The following is a 20,565-nucleotide window of genomic DNA, read 5'->3' on the forward strand; positions in this document are numbered from 1 at the left end:
TCGGTGTTCAGAAGACATTCGCCATGACAATCCTGTGCCCAAATGATCGACGGCTTTCCTAGTGCCCAATCACGTGCCACCGAATGGCTGCTCAAGCCTGGGTGGGAAAACAAGTCTCCCTGTTGCCTTTGCTGCTCACGCCGCGAGTTGTGACGTGAATTCTTTCCCGTTGTATAACCAAAATTGATTCCTCTGCACAGCGTCTACCCGTTGCAGGACTGCCTCTGCTGAGGAGCGCGAATCGACAACTCTTCCAATATAGTGGAATGCAAGAGTGGAGCAGACCCTAGTTATGTTCGTCTGAGCGCTCCCTTTTTCCGCTGTACATAAAGAGTAGAGTCATGTTAAGCCAGTAAGTGATGACCAGACAATTAAGAAAACCCACTCGCAGAATCTTGGACAATCGAAGGGCTGTTTGGATGTACACACTGTGAGAACAGGCTATCCAACGCAGATTGCGGGAATCCATCGAAAGTGCCATGGTGAACCCTCGATCTCAGGAGAGGCAACTGCGTATCACGATCGCCATCATTCGAGTTGAGTGAGTGTTTTTATGAATGATTTGAGTCTTGATAGAGCCGGTCATATGGTTGGTCCACCCGCAGCACCAATGATCTTCAGGCTTGATTTCCCTTGTCTGGTTTCTTCGACTTGGGTGTATGCGAGCCAGTACCGATTTGGGTGCCACGCAACAGCAGGAATTCCACTCGTTCCTGTTGGTATCGTGTGCACCACATCACCCGTCTCAGCATGATAGATGTCAAAGCCAGAGCTAAGACCCTCACCGCCGCCTGCGCCCATCTCTTCACTAGCACCAGCAAGGTACCGTCCATCCCAAGACCAGCTAAGGCCCTTGATGGCTCCAGAGCTTGCATTTGACAAAGTGCGCCGGCAAACCCAGTCAATTGTATCCCACAGCGATATCATAGCGTCAGAACCGCCTACCGCAATGTATTTCCCGTTCGGACAATACGTGATCGAGGTACACGATGAGGTGTGTGCCGATATGCTATGCAAGGGTGCAAAAGTAGGATAGTCAAGGATCTTAACCGAGCCATCGCCCTGAGTGATAAGCAATTCAGTGGGAGGGTAGGCGTTGGAGAAAGTTGTCTGGTTTGTCTGTTGGGGCTGCTTGTAGCGAGAGAGGATTTCTGGAGAGGACGGGATACTTGTTGAGACAGGAATGAGAACATCGCCCTGTCTCGATTGTCAGATGCATTTCAGACCTTCCAAAGGGTCCATCTCTTGGGAGAAATACCTTAGTCCCGACCATTAGCACCCCTCCATCAGCACTCCATGTCATGGTGAATGGTTCCCCGCCCACCTCAAGCTTTGTCACGCAGGTTTTGCTTCTTGTATCCCAGAAACGCACTGTGCCATCCGAAGAGCAGCTTGCCAGCTCAAACTCGCGGACAGGGTTGAACAAGACCTTCTCCACCGCATGTCCGTGTCCTCGAAGTTCCGTCTGGCTGCGTGGACTCGTGCGCTCGGGGTTCCAGACTCGAACTGTCTTGTCATTTGCACCTGTGGCAATGAGACCGCCAGATGCATTCCATGAGATCGTGCGATGACTGAGAGGAGCGATCAGACGAATATTCGTGAGTGCTTTGGGAGGTATTCATGCGGGAGGTACGTACATGGTCGGCGTAACGGTTCTCGCTGCAGGATCGGTGTACTGTTGGGTCTTGAGGAGGCTGAACTGCGTCCCAAACTTATCTCGGCCGATATGCTTGCGTTGGCTTATCGGGGCCATTGGGGAGGGTCGAAGCGTGTCAGCACTGGCGGTACATTTCTACCGACATACTATTGCTGTGCTATATACATATAAATAAAACCGTAGATGATTGATCAAGTAGTCGCTTAACATTCGAATTCGAATGTCAGTTTGGACGGTCCCAGGTCCGGGCACCTTTTGGGGGGGAATATCATGCCGTTATATACGTCTTGGCACTATACATCTGGCCGCTTTTAATCACACTTGCCCTTCCTCTCAATCTGCCGTGAGATTCTCCTAGTTTTGGAGATGGTAGAATGGAAACGTCTTGTTCAAGGGCCAGTTTCTCCGGCATGTTCGACGTATAATCTCTAACTCAGATACCGTGCTCAAAGCTATTATTTTCAGGGGCAACACGCCAACCGCCTACATCACCTCCGTCAAACAACTTTCGTCTCACCCAAATCCTTACCATCATTCTCGGCAATTAACTTGTAAATACTCCTGCACTCTTTATCAGCACATTTCGGGTGCTGAACTGCTCGTGCATATATATCCTTGACCACGGCGCCCATTATGTGTTTTGCGCCGAGCTGATCCATCAACTCCACTGTCATGTCCATCACCCCTTTGGCTAGTTCCGTTTTGAACCCACCCTCAAAATCTTTGGATGACGAGGAGTTCGGTTGCACTCCCTTGATCGGGTTCATGTTTAACGAGTTCCAGCTCATTCCGCTGCCGACGTTGATAGCATCTAACTCGCCATTAGCACACGTTTTGCAGTCGCTGTAGATATGGAGAACTAACTGGCTAGGATCTTCGGATCCAGACCGTATTTGACACCGACATTCATACCTATTCGAGCAGTGTTAATGTCGACTGTCGAAAAGAAAGACGTGTACCAAGACAAACCTTCGCAAAGAGCGATATATGCAACGTTACCGCAGTAATTGTTGATCTGCTTGGTCACAAGTCCAGCACCCGGTGGCCCACAGAAGATGATGTTATCTTCTTTCCCCATAGATGCCAGAATAGGCTTCGCCTGCTCATAGAGCGCTTCACTTCCACCTACCATAAATGAGAGATTCCCTTGATGCGCAGCAAGGATGCCTCCAGACACTGGACAGTCGATGAAATCGCCCAACCCTGACCGCTCGACTTCTTTCAGAACTTCGTTCGACATGCGTACTTCGACTGTAGAAGTCTCGAGGAAGAACTTTCGCCGCGCTGAAGAAGCATCAGCCACTGATAAGAGTCCGCTAGATGGATCTGTGAAAACACGCTTCACAGCCATGGCATGCGGCAAGCTTGTCACAATGACATCCTAGGCAAGCGATTGTCAGTCCTCTGGATCCAACCGGCTCGAGGAACTGTGTAAATAATCTTGAATCCCTACACTTTTCTCGGCCAACTCTCGTGGCGTATCTGCAGTCTCAACTAGTCCTTCAACCGAGGATACAAAATCTTGTGTCTTCTTCTCGTCCAGCTCGCAGACTACCAGCTTTGATTGCATGGGCATCCTTGCTCTAAGGTTCTTAGCCATTCCAAAGCCCATGTTTCCAAGACCAATGAAGCCATAGGTGACATCCGGCATGCTATGGCCATCACCACCATTGGATGCGGACGCAGACATTTTGCTTTGGGTTTTGGCCTGACCACTAGGGCGGACTTGCAAATTGCTCCCTATGAACACCAGTCTATTGGCAAGCTCTGATTAAACAATGCTAAGCTGATGTTCGAGGTTCGATCTTGTGAAGGTTTAGACTCGAGAAATGGACTCAGTTAACCCGGTGCTTTGGCAATGGAGAAGGTCCTCGTCAAACTAATTACAGCAGAGAAGTCAAACCCACACACCGGAAGTGTGCGATGACGGGTCTTTCACTGTCAATGTAGAGCCCTAGTGATCCTCAAGCGCCATCTCCGCATCATTATGATATTCCCCCACATTTTCAGCCTCGAGTGAATCCTACATGATTTACTCGTTGGCAAGCAAACTTGGCATCAATCTCCAATTCCAGCGCAGCAAATTTCCTTGCCGTACGACCTTTTGGAGAACGAAGACTGATGGCTGATTGCTGATAAATATTCGGGGAAGCAGAAACCTGAGGGCGAGTTCGGACTAGCATTGCAGCGTCATCAGGCACTTCTCCCTCCTCGAAGTAATGAATTTCGAAGCAAGTATGACATCGGCAGACCCTGCATTTCTGAAGGCTGTAGGCACCTAGCCAGAAGATGCAACCGGGACCAAACGGCATTTAGGAATGGGCCGAAAGGTAGTACTGCAAACACCCATTTGCTGTCTTTCTTACACACGAGTAGAGACGGTTAAAAGTTACAGGAAAAGTAATCAATCAAGGGGATGACTGGAAATGTGGTCTCTGAACGAAGTCTCCATCCAGCCTGCACCCAAAGCTAGAAAATCCACTCTTCCACCTCCAATGTTGGTTTCGTTCAAGCCAACATGTGACGACAACAGTACAGACACAGGAAAACCAAGCCAGAGTGGTCCTGGCGGTTCCGTCCGAGTTACATCACCACCATCAAGACACCGGGAAGCAGCATCACCATAAGCAATGCAAAACTAGACGACCCTGGCAAGTGTATACTCGCGCTGGCTCCACTTTCTGAAGAGGAACTAGAGGTCGCGCTCACGGTGGCTGCGCTAGATGATGAGCCATCTCCTGAACTTGCAGATCCACTTGCTGTTGCAGATGCCGTCGCCGTCGCCGTCGCCGACGACGCAGACCCTGTAGCATCTTCCACTCCCCCGCATTGGGAAGCCTTTTAGAGTATGCCTGTTCAGCGAACGGTGCCAACTTTTGGAAAGAAGTAAAACACTCACCGTCAAATAGTCCGTCCACTTGTTTCCTCCCGTGGTACATACATTCGCTGGGGCGGGCGCCTCGAGTTGACCTGGCCCCCAACCGTCCTCGCAGCAGAATGGTAGTGTGGGTGGGACCTGCATTAACAATTTGTACTCAGAACAAATTCCCGAAGCTCTTTGTACGACCTTGACCTACATTCGTTCCATTGACGTCCCAATAGGTCCAGGTACTGTCTGCACACGTGGGACACTGCAGAACATCGGCACGACAATCTACCCCTGTTGGGCAACAAAGATAGCTGGTGAAGCTATTTATATCCGTGTTAAGTTCATAGCCATCCGGGCAGCACCACTCGTCGAACACCGTTGGATTAGAACCGGGCGCGCATTTGTACGTGCTACCGTCCCAGCCTGCGTTCAATGCGATACCGGGTCGAGCAGATCGTTTGAAAAGAGAGCCAGGACGTGGGTTGCCAGCTGCAAGCCCGCTGGACAGCGCGCAGATGGTGGAGAAGGGTGAAATCAACATGATTGATCGAGCCCCGGAAACCTTTGCTCTAATAGAAAATATAGAAGAATATCGAACTCTGAAGCAAACAGGGAAATTTCGAAGTGGTCGACCAAGCTTTATGAAGGGCTCGAATGAATCATCTTCCCGGTGTTGTGCTGCAAAAAATCGGCCTGTAAAGATTGGAGTTTCCAGCTGAGCGTCAACTCAAGTGACCTCGTATTCAATCCCCCATCGTTGGATGCGATGATAGTCCTCCTGTGAACGAGAGGAAATAGATCATGAGGATTACGAGGTCAAGGCTAGACCCGTTGATAGGCAGCATGGGTTTTATCCCTTTCGAACCCAATCAGCAGTCGTTCCCCTGACGGGCCAAATGTTGACTGGGCATGAGGCTGATTGTGGGCCGTCTCTTAGAAGGTAACAAACACTTTTCCGTTTCTGGTATTTGCAACTTGCCAGTCATACTATGGTCCGACCCGTATCGTGCAAAGCTGACCAACAAAGATATACCCCGGCGAATGGGTTGAGCAGATCTCGGACTTTTGTTCCTGGACAACTGCCAAACTGGGCCGATGTGAAATTTGAAGGGTTTAATGTCTATCAGTATTCTAATAGTCAATTTCAGTCTCAGATCGATGTGAGCCAAAGCTTGAGGTCTGCCGGAGCTACTGTATTTTGTGAGGAGAGCATTTTGCCGAGGCCAGTCTGTGCTTCCCGCGATGCACGCTGCCCCGGTAAAGCCCTCGCTGCCGCCTCCACGAGACCTGCTTGACCGTCCCTTCATAGCTTTTGAATGTATATTCGAATACAAACGGCCAGCCACACCCTAGCTGTCATCTACAAGGGCCTTCAATTTCTCTAGAACCACCTCGTCAACCTCAAACCCGCCATCGGCACGGGTCTGGTCTCTCACACGATTCGACCGCTCAAACGGCAGCCGCAGGGAGCCCAGGCCCCCCGAAGCCGGCGCTGCGTGAAACGCATCTACCAACGTGCCCACCTCACGCTTGAACTCATCAATCGGGCGAAACCTGGCGGGATCAACCGCTATGATAAAATACCCGAAATCCTCGAGATTCGGCGGTAGCGCAGGCGAACCGGCGAGTACTCCAAGTAGCTGCACTGCAATCGCAAGGCCGCTGCCTTTGGCGCCGCCCCAGATCGCCAGTGCGCCTTCCAGCGCCGCCGCGGGGTCGGTGGTCGAGTTCCCGTCTGCGTCGAAAGCGGTATCTGGCGGGAGAGGCTTTCCAGTCCGTTGCGCAAGCAGCACCTGAGCGTGGATGATCCTCGACGTGCCGATGTCGTAGATTATGGGCACGTCGTTCGTCGGGATTCCGACGCAGAATGGGTTCGTCCCGAGGAGAGCTTTGTGCGTGCCCTCGGGCGCGACCCAGGGGCTGGTATTGGACGCGATGATGGTGACGAGATCCTGCGCCGCCGCCATCTCCGCGTAGTACGACAGCATGCCGGTGTAGTATGTGTTGTTCGCGCCGATCGCCGCGACGCCCATGGTCTTCGCCTTCTGGATAGCTACTTCCGTCGCTTTGTGCGCAACCAAGTAGCCCAGCGTGTCTCTGCCGTCGATTTGAGCCGTTGTCGCTTCGTCCTTGGTCACTTCGGAGGCATGAGATGGTACTTTGCCGCCGAGTCGCTCGCCGATGCTGAGGATCCGAGCGAGTCCTGCTATTCCATACCCGCGCAGCTCGCTGTCGATGAGGTGGTCGGCTATTATCTTTGTGTCTGCGGCATTGTATCCCAGCTTCCGCAATGCCACGGTCGCAAGCTGCTGCGCTCCTTCCACCGAGACCTTCATGTCTTTGAGTCCTGATGTCTGGGCTTAGATATCCCGTCCCCAAGGAGCAAGAACCGGTACCCCTAGGCTCTTCAGGCGGCCTGAAGCAGGATGTGCAGCTACCTAGTAAGCAGAAATCATTCCAGTGAGATACTTTTGCTTGCGAATTAGTTCTGTTCTTCGCTCGCCGTGGTACCGTTGTTAATATCTTACACGGTCATATGCAATGGAGGAGAACCGCATAGTCAGACCCAGGGTTCCCCTCTCTGATACTCCGATGCGAAATGAAGATCTTCTAGGCAGCTCTAAGGCAGGTGTGCCCCAGGGCTAGGTCAAAGTGAGACACCCCAACCATGTACAATGGGGGGAGAGATACTGGATCTTGCATATGCGGGGAAGTTTGGCCTTCGGAGCAAACATGGAAGACCTTGGACAAGTACGCGGGTATTGCATGAACCACGATACAGAGTCAGGGCTGTGAGGAAATAAAACTAAAATTACGAACTGTTGGAGAAAAGGCTTGGAGAAATGCGCGCTCGCTCAGCCGCAGCAAATACATTGATGGTCGGAGCAGATCAATTTCTCCAAGGAACCCAGGATTTGAAAGCATATTATGATTAGCTGGCTTTGAGTTCTCCGTACAACATAGTGATTAGCTTTTTTCAAAACCCCGTGGAAATGGGTTCAAATCCTCCAGACGATTCAGCTAGTTCACTTTGACGTCACATTAATCAGCAGATATAAAAAGCAATAGTTGCTGATACAGCTTCGAAAGGGGAACACAGCTCAACAATGACCAGAACACGGACCCTCAGCTCACATGTATCCGAGAGGTAGAAAACCACCATCTCGCCTGCTTGTGGACGGTGGACGGAGTATCGGGATCGGCTTCTTCTAGGGTCGTTTCAATGTCCGAGCCGAGTTGCTGACCCACGGTGGCAGGCCGCAGCACGATCCGTCAACTGTCCATCGACGGAGTCCCCGGCATCTGCTCTTGGCTCGCGGCGCCAGAGGCACCAACTGCGGCCAACACGTTTGCGGCACCGTTTGCGATTTTGTCCGCCTGGCGTCTGGTATTTCGTGAGGTTGATGGAACGCCAGGAGTGACCTCTTTAGTGATGTGATGAGGAAGGCGGTGTTATCCTCGGCATTCTCGACTCCATATCCAACTCCATTTTCGGCGGAGGAAAGGGTCCAGTTCGCTGCAGACCCCTTCATCAGCTAGCTGGCGTTTAGCGGGTGGTGCGAAGCCCCTGGTCGAAGTAATCAGAGCGTCAATGTTGTCCTCAGCATTCTCAATTCCATAATCGACTCCATTATCAATGCAGGAGAGAATAGAATCGGCAGCCGACCCTTCACCAGCCGGCTGGCGTTTAGCAGGCGGTGCTGGGCCTTGGCTGAAGTGATCAGGGCAGCTGTATTATCTTCGGCGTTCTCAGTGCCATACCTAACTCTATTGTTGGTGGAAGAGAGGATTGAGTTGGCTGCTGACCCTCCGCCGGCCAGCTGATGTGCAGCTAAGATACCTGTGTTGGCAAAAGGCACTGGGGGCTGCAAAGGTTGGTTCAAGTGTTGCAACCACAAGCTGGACCGGAACGAGAGCCTTCGCGAAAGAGCGCGCCATTGCTAATAACAGATAGAGTAAAGACAGGGCTAAAGTAGCTCGAATACCGACTGGCCGGTGGCTCAGGTGGTGTTATCGAGGCTCTGAGTTCTGGTGTTTGAAACAAATGTCTGATTCTGATTGATGTTGAGAGTCCTGTTCTGATGAGAGAATACAAGGATGGATATGTGGATGATCCTGGAACCTCTTCATCCCCATGAAAGGCCTATCTATCTTCAAGGAAGTAACAATTGCTCCCACTCTGAGGCAAACTGCCTCCCATTCCTTGAACCTCACTCTGCGTCCGCACTCGTACTATCCCTTAAAGGATATCAAGAAGCATTAAACATCTATGGCGTAGCACATGTTGAGTCAAACAATACCGCTACCACAGAGGAGACTTACCGTGTCTACCGTACCCAATTGGTTCGGTGGGAGTATGGAACAGGATGCCACCAACCTCCCAATGCGTCGGTTGGGTACTTTTGCTCGCCATGCTTTGAAAGTGTTCAGATGGTGAACTGTCTGGTGTACAGATAGTTTGGTAGCCAGGCAGACAGCCACCCATGCCATAACACCCTCGAGAACGGTTGAGGCGGCTGCTGAAATGTTTTGATATCCATCGCAAATGCTTGGCAAGGGCCGTCTCGGAGTAGATATGCAGGTCTCAGACATTGCGAGGCCTTCTCAGCCTTCCCGAATATATAGACGTGGCACTAGTTGCTCGTCCACATAGGTTTTTTTCTAGTTGGGACGACTGATACGAACATGCGCCGTGAATCGAAAATACTTCAGGAGAGGGGGAAGCGCAGGTGCCTTGCTCAGCTTTTGCGCATTATTGCCGCCAGAGTTGGGAAGGTTCTTCAAAGTTCTCACACACCGCGTCATATCAACTGGGAAGCTTGATCATGAAAAGTGCGAAGCTCTCCATCGACGCAATATCCATGACCCAATTTTTGACAACTTGGCCTTTCCCAAGCAACTGTCAAGCAACGCCGAGGCAAAGAATCCCACGGCTTGGTATGCAGGGCTTCAGCCCCCAACGCCACTAGAATTTTGGCATTCAGATCGATTGCAGGCACTGTACGTGCCCACGTGCCGCGTGTCCTGCGACCCATCCTCAACACCGACTACGCCCAGGGGGGTGGTTTCGCTTTCTCGTTTGCACGTTCGCAAAGGTTGTATGAGTCTTTTTCTTACCCCTGATGCAAGCTCAAAACAATGTCAAAGGAAGCCTCGAAATCAAGGTGCGAACGGACAACTGACCATGCCACATTCGCAGCCGATGGATGATTCGTGAGTCAGTTGAAGAGATTCGGAAGCCAAAGTCCGACCTCAAGAACTTCCACACTCTCCACTTTGTAAGGCAAGCAGAGAGTCGAATGTCTCGTTGGCTCTCTCGGGTACTCCACTGTTTGTCGTCCGGCCGGTCCCAATCTCTGTTTTCACGTTTGTCTGCCTCCCGACCTCTGGCCTCTTAGTCGATCATTGACATATCGCTCAACCAGAGGCAGGTTTGAGAGTATCGTATCTTCACGTTAAACACCTTCAAGGTAACTCGTTGTAGGAGCGAGCGAGCGATAGTGGCGTAACCCCACCGTGCGAGAAGGGGATATGAGGCAGTCTTACCATCTGCCCGTCATCTCTCATCCTGTGCGAGAGCTTGGACCCTGCATCGAGGAGCCAAGGCGGCCAACGTCGAATACCAAGGACTCTTCATTTCGCTTTGACTGTATCCTCAGCTGCATATACTTGAGATAGATCATCCATCGACGACTAGGCCTTTGGAATTGGAGGAGTAGGTCTCGATATGCACATGATAAGGGATTAGCTTACTGCCCAGTTCACTGGGAGCGCTGAAAATATTGACGTCAAGTTCCATCCTTGTGTGGCTTAAAGGAGGGCTTTTGAATCGCATGAATTCAAGCTCAGCGATCGGCACAGAGCTCTGAGATAGACTTGGCTATGATCGGATTGTCCTATTCTGTCCCAATTGAGGCAGAATTCTGCAGCCACGCAGTTAAGTGGCTAAACTCCGTTCGAAGAAAGGGGTAGTAGGCACTATATTAGAGCTCTAGAACTAGTACATCGTTATAAGAAGGAAATTACTGACGAGGAAATTCGGCGAGGAACAAGGTCGGTATCTATTGGTATATTACTGGGAGATATGAGACAATAGTGCTGCAATTAGATATCAGACGCGTGAGGACTACATATCTGTGGAGGGGTTGCGGTCGGAATAATGTTGTTCCGTCCGCCCCACCAGTCCGTTGTTCAGGGTACGGACCAGCACAGAGAGAACGAATCAGCATCGCACGTTGAGTCTCTAAAACCATGTATTCTATATCCAAGGGCTAATTGAAGTAAATTTTATGTACTAGAACGAGGCGTGAAAGTGAACTCGAGGCGGCCAAGCCAACGGCGCCGCAGCGGGCCATTGTAACTTCCAGCTTTTACCCTGTCAAAGAAATAGGGACCTGACTACTATCCAATATACAAGCGTGTATAAATATATATAGGGGGAGATTCCGGGTATCGTTGATAGAAAAAGCTCATACAAAATCGTTACTAGGCCGGTAGCCCACGTCAATCAAACCTGCGGTCTACCCAGGCAAGCACGGGATAATGCTTGCACAGTCGATCTTGGACAGCAGGGATACGGCTTCTCATAGACTACTATTGAGGCTGTGGCGTTTGGCCTGGCCAGCCGAACATCCAGTCGTTGTTGTCGCTCATGGCGTCTGCTGGCCACATCTCACTCATGGGCGTCATGCCTGTGCTATTCATATGCATGATAGGCTGCATGATGTTGTGATCTGGCAGTGGCTGTTGCTGCTGCTGCCTGGCACCACTGTTACTACCACTAGCGGTTGACATTGACATGCTGGCTTGCCACGAAGCCGCACCGGGGTATATGTAGCCCAATGGTGGGTCTTGACTCTGGCGTGCTTGAGAAGCATTGGTGTTGTTGGCATTGCTACTATTTACCGACCCACCACTGATGGAATGATTCTGGGGTGAGGTGTAGGAGGTGTGTGAGGATGAGTTGTGGAGGGACGACGTCGAAGGCGTCGGGTGGTTCGACTGTGGTCTTGACCCAGAACTTTCGGGATAGGAGTTTCCTCCTGGAGAGTGCTGGCTTCCTGTCGATCGCGTTGTGGAGAAGAACGGGTTCTCGAATCCGTCAGGTACAACGGGTGCGCTGGAATTGGTGTGCGACATGTCTGTGGTCGCGTAAAGGCTCGGGTAATCATTGCTGGATTGGCTATTAATGCCTGGGCCAAGCCCGTTAGCCTGTGGGGATGATTGAATATTGGGAGCTAGCCCATGAACTGCTCCTTGAGAATTCCGGATCTCAAATAACGGGGAGCACTTCACGGCGTCGGTGTTGGGAGGGTATTCGCCCTGTTGATATATTTTGTCAGTATCAGACCTGTTCGAACTTCCCACTGAGACGGCCAGGAAATGATAAACTTACAGGTGGACGGTGACCGAACTTCCACCGGGAATGGCTGATGGGTAGGTCCAGACCACTTCCTTCAAGATCCACGTCGAGCTGTACCAAGAAGGACTCCGTCAATGGATTTTTGGCTGTCAACACTTGCATTGCGGCAAGTAAGAAGTGAAGCGATGACTTGACTGCAGTGTCCTCTCTTCGCGCTTTGAGATATTGGACGAATACCCGGGCAGAGACATACAAGCAGAAAGCGAGAAAGGGGTTCATCTGTAGAGGAAACAGGTTAGTGTTGTAATAGAAGACGGAGACGGCTTATCACAAGAGCGAGGAGACATACCGCAGACATGTCCATATGACTGATCATCTTCATAATATTAGTGACTTGATCAGCAGCGACAATACATCTCCGCTTGGACTCGGCGCTAATTTGTGCTGGTAAGCGGTTTTTATCGGCCTTGAAGATGGCAGCTTGGTGCAAACAGATGGTCGCCGTATGTATGTTCATATTGAGGAAGATGGTGTTTGGGTCATTGAGACCGGCCGGTAGGCGGAGGTTAGGAGGGATGGCTAATGAAGTGTTGAGAAGGATGTTATCAAGGGCACGATGTCGCTTCCAGAATGGCCCATTGAGGTCGTGATCGTTGTCTGCGTCTGCAGGCCGATGCAAATGAGTGAGATTGCGGCCATAGATGGTGGCTATGAGAATCACACCCCCGAGAGACGAAAGAGAGGCGGCTCCTTCACCACTCATTATATCTGATAATTGTAACGTTGGTTCCGGTTGACACCGCTTGAAAGCTTCTTCGCTGGCCGGCAAGTTTGTAAGTATCTGTGACTGGGTCAGCTGGAAGCGACTGAGGATAGCCTAGAGAAGAACCCACGTCTTGCTCATCAAAAGTCATCGGCCAGCCTGTGCCAATACTGGCATATCGATCCTGACAATAGGCCATCCAAAAAGTCCGCCTTCTCTCCTCTCGATCTGTCCAATCACGCGGAGGAGGGAGAGTCTGTTTCACATCAAGGCCGACGCGATCTTGCCGGTGTAGGCCCATCATTTGGGCAAGCCTCGAACCTCTCCCTACACTCATCCATGCTCTGGGAAAATACATGACCTTGAATTCATAGGTCCCAATCAAGGTCCAAGCCTGTGCATGACCAACAGAGACGATGCCTTCGCCATGGCCTCTCATTTCGTCTGCCTGGGCATATTTCCGGGCTCTAGCGTAGAAATGCTCTGTGTAAGCTGAGTATTTGGAGCTGACCATACAGGAATGGGTCCACATTGCGTATCTTAGACAAACGGCGGGTCGCATATGAGGGGCAAGGTCCATGCTAGATAAGAATCTAGCTTTGTGAATCATCGGCATAGAAGGATGAATCTTATCGAAGTATATTTCATTCCTAAGATAGTCAGCAAGGATCGAAGCGGGGGTGGGTCAAGGAGAGTACAATTCATCAACGACGTCCCGGGGAGGCAGGGCTTCCTCCAGACCGAGGCCTATCATCTCCCATGAAAAATCATCGCCAGTGTCCATATTAAAGTCGGCAACCCCGTCTAAAGCAGGGGCAGCAAATTCTGAGTCGGTGATGGGAGGTGCCATTGCAATGTTGTCCAGGTTCATGGCAGACGTGGAATCATCCAGCGCATTTGAGATTGCAGGCCGTGCGGTAGTATTCTGGGCAAGGGAGTCGTTGCTTCCATCTCTCGTTTCAAGCAGGTTTTCGACCTGCTTGAGGCGGGCTTCTAGTAACTTGACATAACCTCTTTTGGGGCCACTCTTCTTTCGCTCCTCGGAATATTCACAGTTGTGATTCAGTCGAGAGCATGTTCCGCAACTTGGCTTGTTCCCATCACAGCGTAGCTTCCGTTTTCTACAGAGAATGCATGCGATTCTCTTTGGACGGGGGACCGCATCACTGGCGCCTCCCGTATGGTAGGATGTCTCGCCCTCGTCATGTTGGCTCTCGCCGGGTGTGTCGTCGTTGTTATTATTGAGCGTCATGCCGATGTTAATATCATGAATCGAACTGCTTCGGAGGGCCAAATCTACTAGCGGGCTTGATTCAGACTGCCAGCACACACAGGTGAAGCAAAAGATTCCGTAGGTCGTGTAGGTTACGGTGAGAAGACTTGCGCGTAAGAGGAGAGAGTGGGTAGGTCCTCCAACGGAGGACAGAGTGTGGTGATTGAGAAATTGATGTTCATGCGCCGAGTTGAGACACTTGGGACGGCTAAAGCCTACGTAGACCGCGTGGTAGGTGTTAGTTTCGAGGAGTAGTCATACAACCATTATGGAGTAGCTGCTGGTAGGTGGTGGACACTGCAGAGGGCCGTTGAGCCAGGCAGAAGGGAAGGACGCAGACGGGGACGTTTCGTTGACTCCTCTTCACTTTGCCGACAGAGCACTGTCCAGGTGGTCCGTCAAAGTGTCAGTGATCTCTTGGTGTCTGGCGGTGGGCCTAGCGAGGGTCATGTTAGCGTGAAGCAGTGCTTAGTAAACACCCTTAACCCCCTCGAAGCCAGGCAACTCTTTAAAGAGCCGTATTGCCGGCGTCATAGACTAAATTGGGGCTTGGGGGTGTTGCCAGTGGGATGACCGACCGCTGCAAGGGTGTGAGTATTAGTGGCAACAAGTAAGGTACTTACTTGATAGGATGGTACTTGTGTGTTCCCAAGTGCAATGTTGTATATCATCTAAAAACTCATGTATACTCTATACTTTCTATGAGCAACTTACTGTACGCGTAAATTGGAAGTCGACATGGCAGGTTCGAAACCTCGCATTTCATCAGCCTCAGAATATAGAATGACAGCTGATGTTATTCTACTTGACCACACATGATCCCGCATATATGAATCCACAGCACAATTACTGGCGTTCTGGCCTGTCTGACAGCGAATTCACCAGTCTGACGCAGCCCTTATTGATTGGCATGCGAATACGCGCATTTCGCAGGAAGCGGGTTTAGGTCGCCAAGAGCGCGTGGAAAGATCGTCTGACATTGGAATTTCCGGGATTTTTGCATTCGGCCTCGGAACTCTCACGGCCGAACTGCCAGACTTTCTTGTACGAGTACGAGTGTGTATGGAGTACATATACTCGTATGGTGGCCATGTTGTCGCTAGCTAAACACCCGAGGGGTTTTCCACCACTAGCAGTTCTCGACTTATAGGGCACATGCGGAAATACGTCATTGTCATGCTCGCGCATCACAAACGCCAAGCTGTCCTTATCCTCAAAGAAACTGCTTTCCGTTCATCTATGCTTGTCGTCGTCTAATTGCTGGCCTTTCCTTGCCAGTTTACTCATACACGACGCGTAAGTCTTGCTGGAGCCACCTTGACCTTTTCGTCTCGATGTGACAAAATCAATGGCTTGGGCTGTCACCTCCATCACCCTCCTCATTGAAAAAGACCTTGATTGGTAGCCATGAATCACCGCAAACCTTAAATCTGTCGGGAATACTGCTCAGCGTGTCGACCTCCTCCGAGGTCAGCTCGAAGTCATCCAGTTGGAAGTTGGCTTCGATTCGCGACTTGGTGACTGATTTGGGGATTACAGATGTTCCACGTTGGAGGCCCCAGGCCAAAAGAACTTGCTGGGGAGACTTTCCCTTGGCCTCTGCGATCTTGCCCAAGGTCTTGTCGTGGGCGAGAGGTGAGTCTGTCGATCCCAGGCACGAGTATGCCGTGACGTGAATGCCTTTCTCTTTGCAATACGCCAGGGTCTTAGGGGAAGGCATATTGGGGTGCAGTTCGATTTGGTTCACTGCAGGGACCACGGTGGTGGACGGAGCCTTGAGGAGCTTCTCAAGATTGGAGATGACAAAGTTGGACACGCCGATGTTGCGGACTTTGCCAGTTCCAACAAGCTTCTGCATCTCACGCCTATTGGAAGAAGTCAGCCTCTTGCTTCAAAGCAGCCGATCAAGGCAGAAATGCAAGTGCCCACCATGTGTCAATGAAGTTCCAGTCGTCATAATGTTTCTTAAGATCTTCGGGAACTGAGGAGCTGGGCCAGTGCATGAGATACAGGTCAACATAATCGGTGTCGAGAGACTTTAGAGAAGATGCGATTCCCTCCTCGACGCGCTTGTGCCATGGGTTGTCGAGTTTGGTGGTGATCCAGATTTCACTGCGAGGAACACCGGAATCCTTGATTCCAGCACCGACCTCAGCTTCGTTGCCATATGCAAGAGCACTAGGTAAGGCATTCATCCGTTAGTGCAACCGTCCCTCTATTAGTCGCATGAGTCGACTCGAGATCTTACGTGTCAATGTGTCGGTAGCCGGCCAGAAGGGCATTCTTGACGGCTTCACGAACCTCGTTAGGCTGGGACTGCCATGTGCCCAGGCCAACGCCGGGGATCTTGTCGCCAGTGTTCAAGGTGAACACAGTCCTGAAAGAAATCCATGTCAGCATAACCCACGGAGCATCACCGGGCGGGCTTTGGCTTACTTTGTGCCTTTGCCAGACTGTGTGGTCGACATGGTGCGGGCTAGACTAGAATGAAGTGCTGGAAGGCTGAGGTTTTTGGATAACAGCTGAGATTGCAAGGACAGTCGAGTGAGAGCAGTGGCAGTGTGAGAATGGAGAATGCGTGAAGGGGACATGCGACAGAATTGTAGAAGGCGATGCGAACTGGGAAATGTGCAGGCGGGAGTCGAGATAAATAGACTTGATCATCACTTTCGAGTAATATCCCGGTGATGGTGTCGGGACTCTCTGCTAACCTTCCTGAGGTGGGGCACAGTCTTCGAAAGGATGGCAAACGACGCAATGGAAGAGGGGCAGTCTTGGGTCATTCGGTGGATCTTGGTCCCAGTGTAGCCTTTATATTGGTCCCTCATTGCTGGAAGTGCACCCCAGTACCTGAATCAAGCGGGATTTAGCCTGAATATGAGGTAGGCGTAGGCTGGTTTCCGTGTGAAGCACGGATAAGAGCCTTTTAAAAAGTATCTGGATCCCCAAAATCGGGGTTGGAGTTGGCAATGTGCCTGTTCTAAGCGCGGGCGGAGGACAGCACCACGAGACCCTTTAGGCGGTACTTCTATCCGTTCTCAATACGAGCCATACACGGCCGTGTTACCTCAAGGGGCAGGGAGCGGCTCGTCTTAGCGACTGCGAACTGAACGGCATGACGGGGCATGGCAGGACATTAGCCGCCTGGTGTAGGCGACTGTCCTGACAGACCCATGGTGCTACCTTACAGTAGTTCACCACACCACAAACATGAAGTGGAATCCACATGAGGACCTCCACGCGCGCCCTGACCGCGGCGGAAACATGAATGATGTAGATATCTAGAAGCCTGGGCCTTGCTACAGACTACTGTGAGTTAAAGTTAGCAGAGTCCCCATGGTGTGCAAGGTGTGCATGGTGTGGCTCGCCTCTGGCGCAGGGTTCCCGCTGATCTGAGGATCGCGGGCGGTGGACTGCCGATTTGTCGACGGCCTCCTCGGTCCATCGTTCCCTACAGGCTTCTGGAACACCCCTAATACACCCCCTTCTCGCCCCGAACGAAGCTGCCTAGTGCCCACCGTCGCCCGAGCAAGGAGCCAACGTCACAGTCACACTGAGACCGCCCGCCTGCCACCTGCACCCGTACGCCACATTACGCACTCCGTCAAACACTGGCTGCCACATCCCATCGATGCTCCCCCGGATTATTTCTCCAATGATCAAGTCTGCATCTGTCCAGTGTGCACTCATCCCATTGCTAAATAACATCCGACCCGTGGCTGCAGGGCTGTTGACTTGCAGGCCCAAGGGAAAGACATGATAAAATGTCTCGTTTCGTATCAGCTGGTACTGATGTCGACCCTCGCCCACCAGATGATGCTTGGGTCCAGGCTCAGCAGGCAGTCGAGGCCAAACAACAGCCCAAACCCACGAACCGGGGGGCACAGGAAGACGGCAAGAGCCTCTACGAGGTTCTGCAGCAGAATAAAGGTAGGCAATCCGTAAAACCACACCACTCCTCCAGTTTTCCTCACTTGATGCTGTCTGACACGAAGCTGGTTGTGTGAAAAATAGCCGCCAAGCAAGAGGCTTTTGAAGAAGCCGCCCGCCTAAAGAACCAATTCCGAGCACTTGATGATGATGAAGTCGACTTTCTCGACTCGGTGCTTGAATCTACCAGGGCCAAAGAGAATGCCGTCAAAGAAGAGACTGCCGAACAGCTTGACGCGTTTCGCAAGCAACGCGCCCTCGCCGAACAATCGCTCCTTGGTCTCGACGATGAGAATAGCAACAAACCTGACAGCCAGGCGGGTGATGCTTGGTCGCTCAAGAAGAAGAAGCGACGCAGAGACGAAGATCATTCTACGGAATCGGCGGGCGTCGGAACCAAAGTGAGGAAGACATCTTCCTCGGCTACGGACGATAGAAGCCCGATCGAGAGCTTGAATGCACCTGCAGCCCATTCAAAGGAGGCTTCTGTCAACAAGGCGGAGAGCTCAACCATGCCGACAACCATCAAGTCACCATCTCCATCATTACCACAGCAGAAACCCTCGCCCGTCTCGGCTGGACTTGGGCTAGGTGGCTACACCTCCGACGAAGATGACTGACGTGCGGCATAGTATAGCTGCTGCCGCTGCAAAAGTCTCCAGCCCACCACCGTCAATTATCAATGGCTGTCACAAGTTCTTTAATACATGCCAGAAAGCGACACGGAGCAAAGTCATCCGTTAGGCAGGAATGACTTCATAGTCGTGTCTCGCTCCCACCAGCAAGAAAGCATTTTCACTCTGTATGGAGATGTCAGCCAACGACAAATGAAGTGTCGAGACCTCCACGGCCACCATAGCCACCCCACGGGCCACGAGATTGCTGTACATAACAAGTCAAGAGGACCAACTGACAACACGAGTTGGGACCAAGCTCGGGTGTGCGAGCTCGACCTTGCAAAGTGTCCGTCAGCCACCCTGGCGACCGAGAACCGGCGAGCACGGCCACTGCCGGAGAACTGCGTCGCCAATTCTGCAGCCCAATGGTCCCTGTGGATTGCCTCCCTCGGCCCCTCTGCCTTGCCCGTGCAGCCGGTGTGGGTAGGCCTAGTGGTGGGTTTCCCCCATTCTGGTCGACCTGAAAGGCCCGAGGCGCCCTCGACCAGCTTTCCACACCCCCAAAGCAGGGATTCGACATTGGACACAACAGCTGGTTTCATGAGCTGTTTCTCATCAAACCTATACGGTACGGTACTCAACCCTCGTCTCCAGCAAATGTCCTCCATCTCTGGGAACGTTACGAGCTTTTCTTCTATGGCCAGGCAAAACGGGGACTGTCGGAGGTTTTTCTCTCTCTGATGGGTCCCTGTCTCTGTCAACAGATTCTCGTGCCCCATCCAGACGAGCGGGCCAATTGTTTGTCACGCGTGCAAGTAGCTATTTGGGTTGGCATGTTTTGGCTCGCCTAGCTACCAAACTCAAGACGCTTTCGCCCACACCAACAAACGCGTCTCGGCTTGCTATCGTCCAATTCGCCTGGCAACCATCTCGTAGTTGTAGCGGTGAGCAGTCGATTGTTCGAATAGATTGCCTCCGTATCCGGGCTTGCATGCACCCAAATACTGGTCGCAGCGCTATTCGCTCTCGGGTCCTGCAAATGAACACCGCCATATGTTTGATGATGCGCTCTATGGAGAATCTTAGGCATCGATCAAATTTTTTCGTCGTGTTGTTGTCTGATAGCCTCATTCATGGCATTCTTGAGATCTTTGACTGAGTAGATATACGACCAAGGCACAACACTACCACCGTCACAGACTGACATTCCTCCCCCTTTTCCTTTTTGCCTGCAATCGTTTGTGTATCGATAGTCGATCCATCCGATTAGCAGATAGGCCGTGATAGCGAGCCCGCCTTTCCTGTTTCCGGCCTTGAGCATCCCTGCAAGCCCCTTACAGGCGCCGCCACCCACTCAAGTGGCAGGTCGCACACACCACCCCGGCCAATGGACGGTGCCAGACGGACCACTGTGACCAGTCTTCTCTTGTGACCTCCTGACACCCAGCTCGCTGTTGCTTGCAAACCTGTTATCACAACCAGCAAAGCTTCTCGTCGTTGCTGTCTTTACACGTCGCCCTGACCTTCCTGTCGCTTTCTCTACTCTCGGCGCTCATTCCGCCAGCGCATCAAATGCTCTCCTACTCCAACATAGATCATTTCACTACTCAACAACAGCATGGCTGCCGCACTGGTAGCCGCGTCGCCCGCCGGTGTCAGAGAGAGCGCGTATCGTCGACCAAGGACCCTGCGATGCTGCAGGACTGGAATGGATGAGATTCAAAGGTCGCGTTGTTGTCGCATGCGGGAGGCTGGTTCTTATAGCCCAGCCGATTGGCCCTGTAGCTTCTACACCGCCAGACCCCAACTTGGACTATGCAAGAACAACAAGCCTGAACTACGGGTATGCGCAACATCTTTCTTCTAACTCGAACTGTGTAGTCCCTGCCTGTTCTTACTATTACTATTACTTCTCCCGATCGCCCCTGCACCTCCACCTGCTCGGTCGTGTTGCGTTTCTCTCTTGAACCTCGACCGAGACCACTCCTAACAATACCTAACAGCACACACCCACACCCACTCTCACTCCCACACCCAGTCCCGAGGTCTATTTGAAAGCAACTGCGCTGGTCGCAGCTCTTCTAGACCAACTA

At 51.8% G+C, this 20,565-nt stretch overlaps 6 protein-coding genes across 6 annotated transcripts; 1 reads left to right on the forward strand and 5 right to left on the reverse strand.

Moving 5' to 3' along the window:
- Positions 1–582: 582 nt before the first annotated feature.
- On the reverse strand, positions 583–1,753 carry A1O9_07501 (uncharacterized protein; the record flags this gene model as incomplete). Its single annotated transcript, XM_013403057.1, has 3 exons — positions 583–1,197; positions 1,259–1,571; positions 1,638–1,753. 3 exons carry the CDS (start codon positions 1,751–1,753, stop codon positions 583–585), a joined length of 1,044 nt encoding a protein of 347 aa, XP_013258511.1.
- A 401-nt stretch (positions 1,754–2,154) lies between these two features.
- A1O9_07502 (uncharacterized protein) lies at positions 2,155–3,347 on the reverse strand (the record flags this gene model as incomplete). Its single annotated transcript, XM_013403058.1, has 4 exons — positions 2,155–2,468; positions 2,522–2,569; positions 2,627–3,038; positions 3,111–3,347. 4 exons carry the CDS (start codon positions 3,345–3,347, stop codon positions 2,155–2,157), a joined length of 1,011 nt encoding a protein of 336 aa, XP_013258512.1.
- Positions 3,348–5,875: 2,528 nt separating this feature from the next.
- A1O9_07503 (uncharacterized protein) lies at positions 5,876–6,862 on the reverse strand (the record flags this gene model as incomplete). Its single annotated transcript, XM_013403059.1, has 1 exon — positions 5,876–6,862. One exon carries the CDS (start codon positions 6,860–6,862, stop codon positions 5,876–5,878), a length of 987 nt encoding a protein of 328 aa, XP_013258513.1.
- Positions 6,863–11,120: 4,258 nt separating this feature from the next.
- On the reverse strand, positions 11,121–13,904 carry A1O9_07504 (uncharacterized protein; the record flags this gene model as incomplete). Its single annotated transcript, XM_013403060.1, has 5 exons — positions 11,121–11,849; positions 11,923–12,168; positions 12,239–12,730; positions 12,783–13,302; positions 13,351–13,904. 5 exons carry the CDS (start codon positions 13,902–13,904, stop codon positions 11,121–11,123), a joined length of 2,541 nt encoding a protein of 846 aa, XP_013258514.1.
- Positions 13,905–15,270: 1,366 nt separating this feature from the next.
- Positions 15,271–16,325, reverse strand: A1O9_07505 (alcohol dehydrogenase; the record flags this gene model as incomplete). The annotated part of the gene is made up of 3 exons (XM_013403061.1): positions 15,271–15,790; positions 15,855–16,103; positions 16,174–16,325. The coding sequence occupies 3 exons, from the start codon at positions 16,323–16,325 to the stop codon at positions 15,271–15,273; spliced, it is 921 nt and encodes a 306-aa protein (XP_013258515.1).
- Positions 16,326–17,689: 1,364 nt separating this feature from the next.
- A1O9_07506 (uncharacterized protein) lies at positions 17,690–18,475 on the forward strand (the record flags this gene model as incomplete). The annotated part of the gene is made up of 2 exons (XM_013403062.1): positions 17,690–17,855; positions 17,940–18,475. 2 exons carry the CDS (start codon positions 17,690–17,692, stop codon positions 18,473–18,475), a joined length of 702 nt encoding a protein of 233 aa, XP_013258516.1.
- Positions 18,476–20,565: the final 2,090 nt, after the last annotated feature.

The sequence above is a fragment of the Exophiala aquamarina genome (assembly GCF_000709125.1).
Source record: "Exophiala aquamarina CBS 119918 chromosome Unknown aczIA-supercont1.6, whole genome shotgun sequence".
NCBI classification, from domain to species: domain Eukaryota; kingdom Fungi; phylum Ascomycota; class Eurotiomycetes; order Chaetothyriales; family Herpotrichiellaceae; genus Exophiala; species Exophiala aquamarina.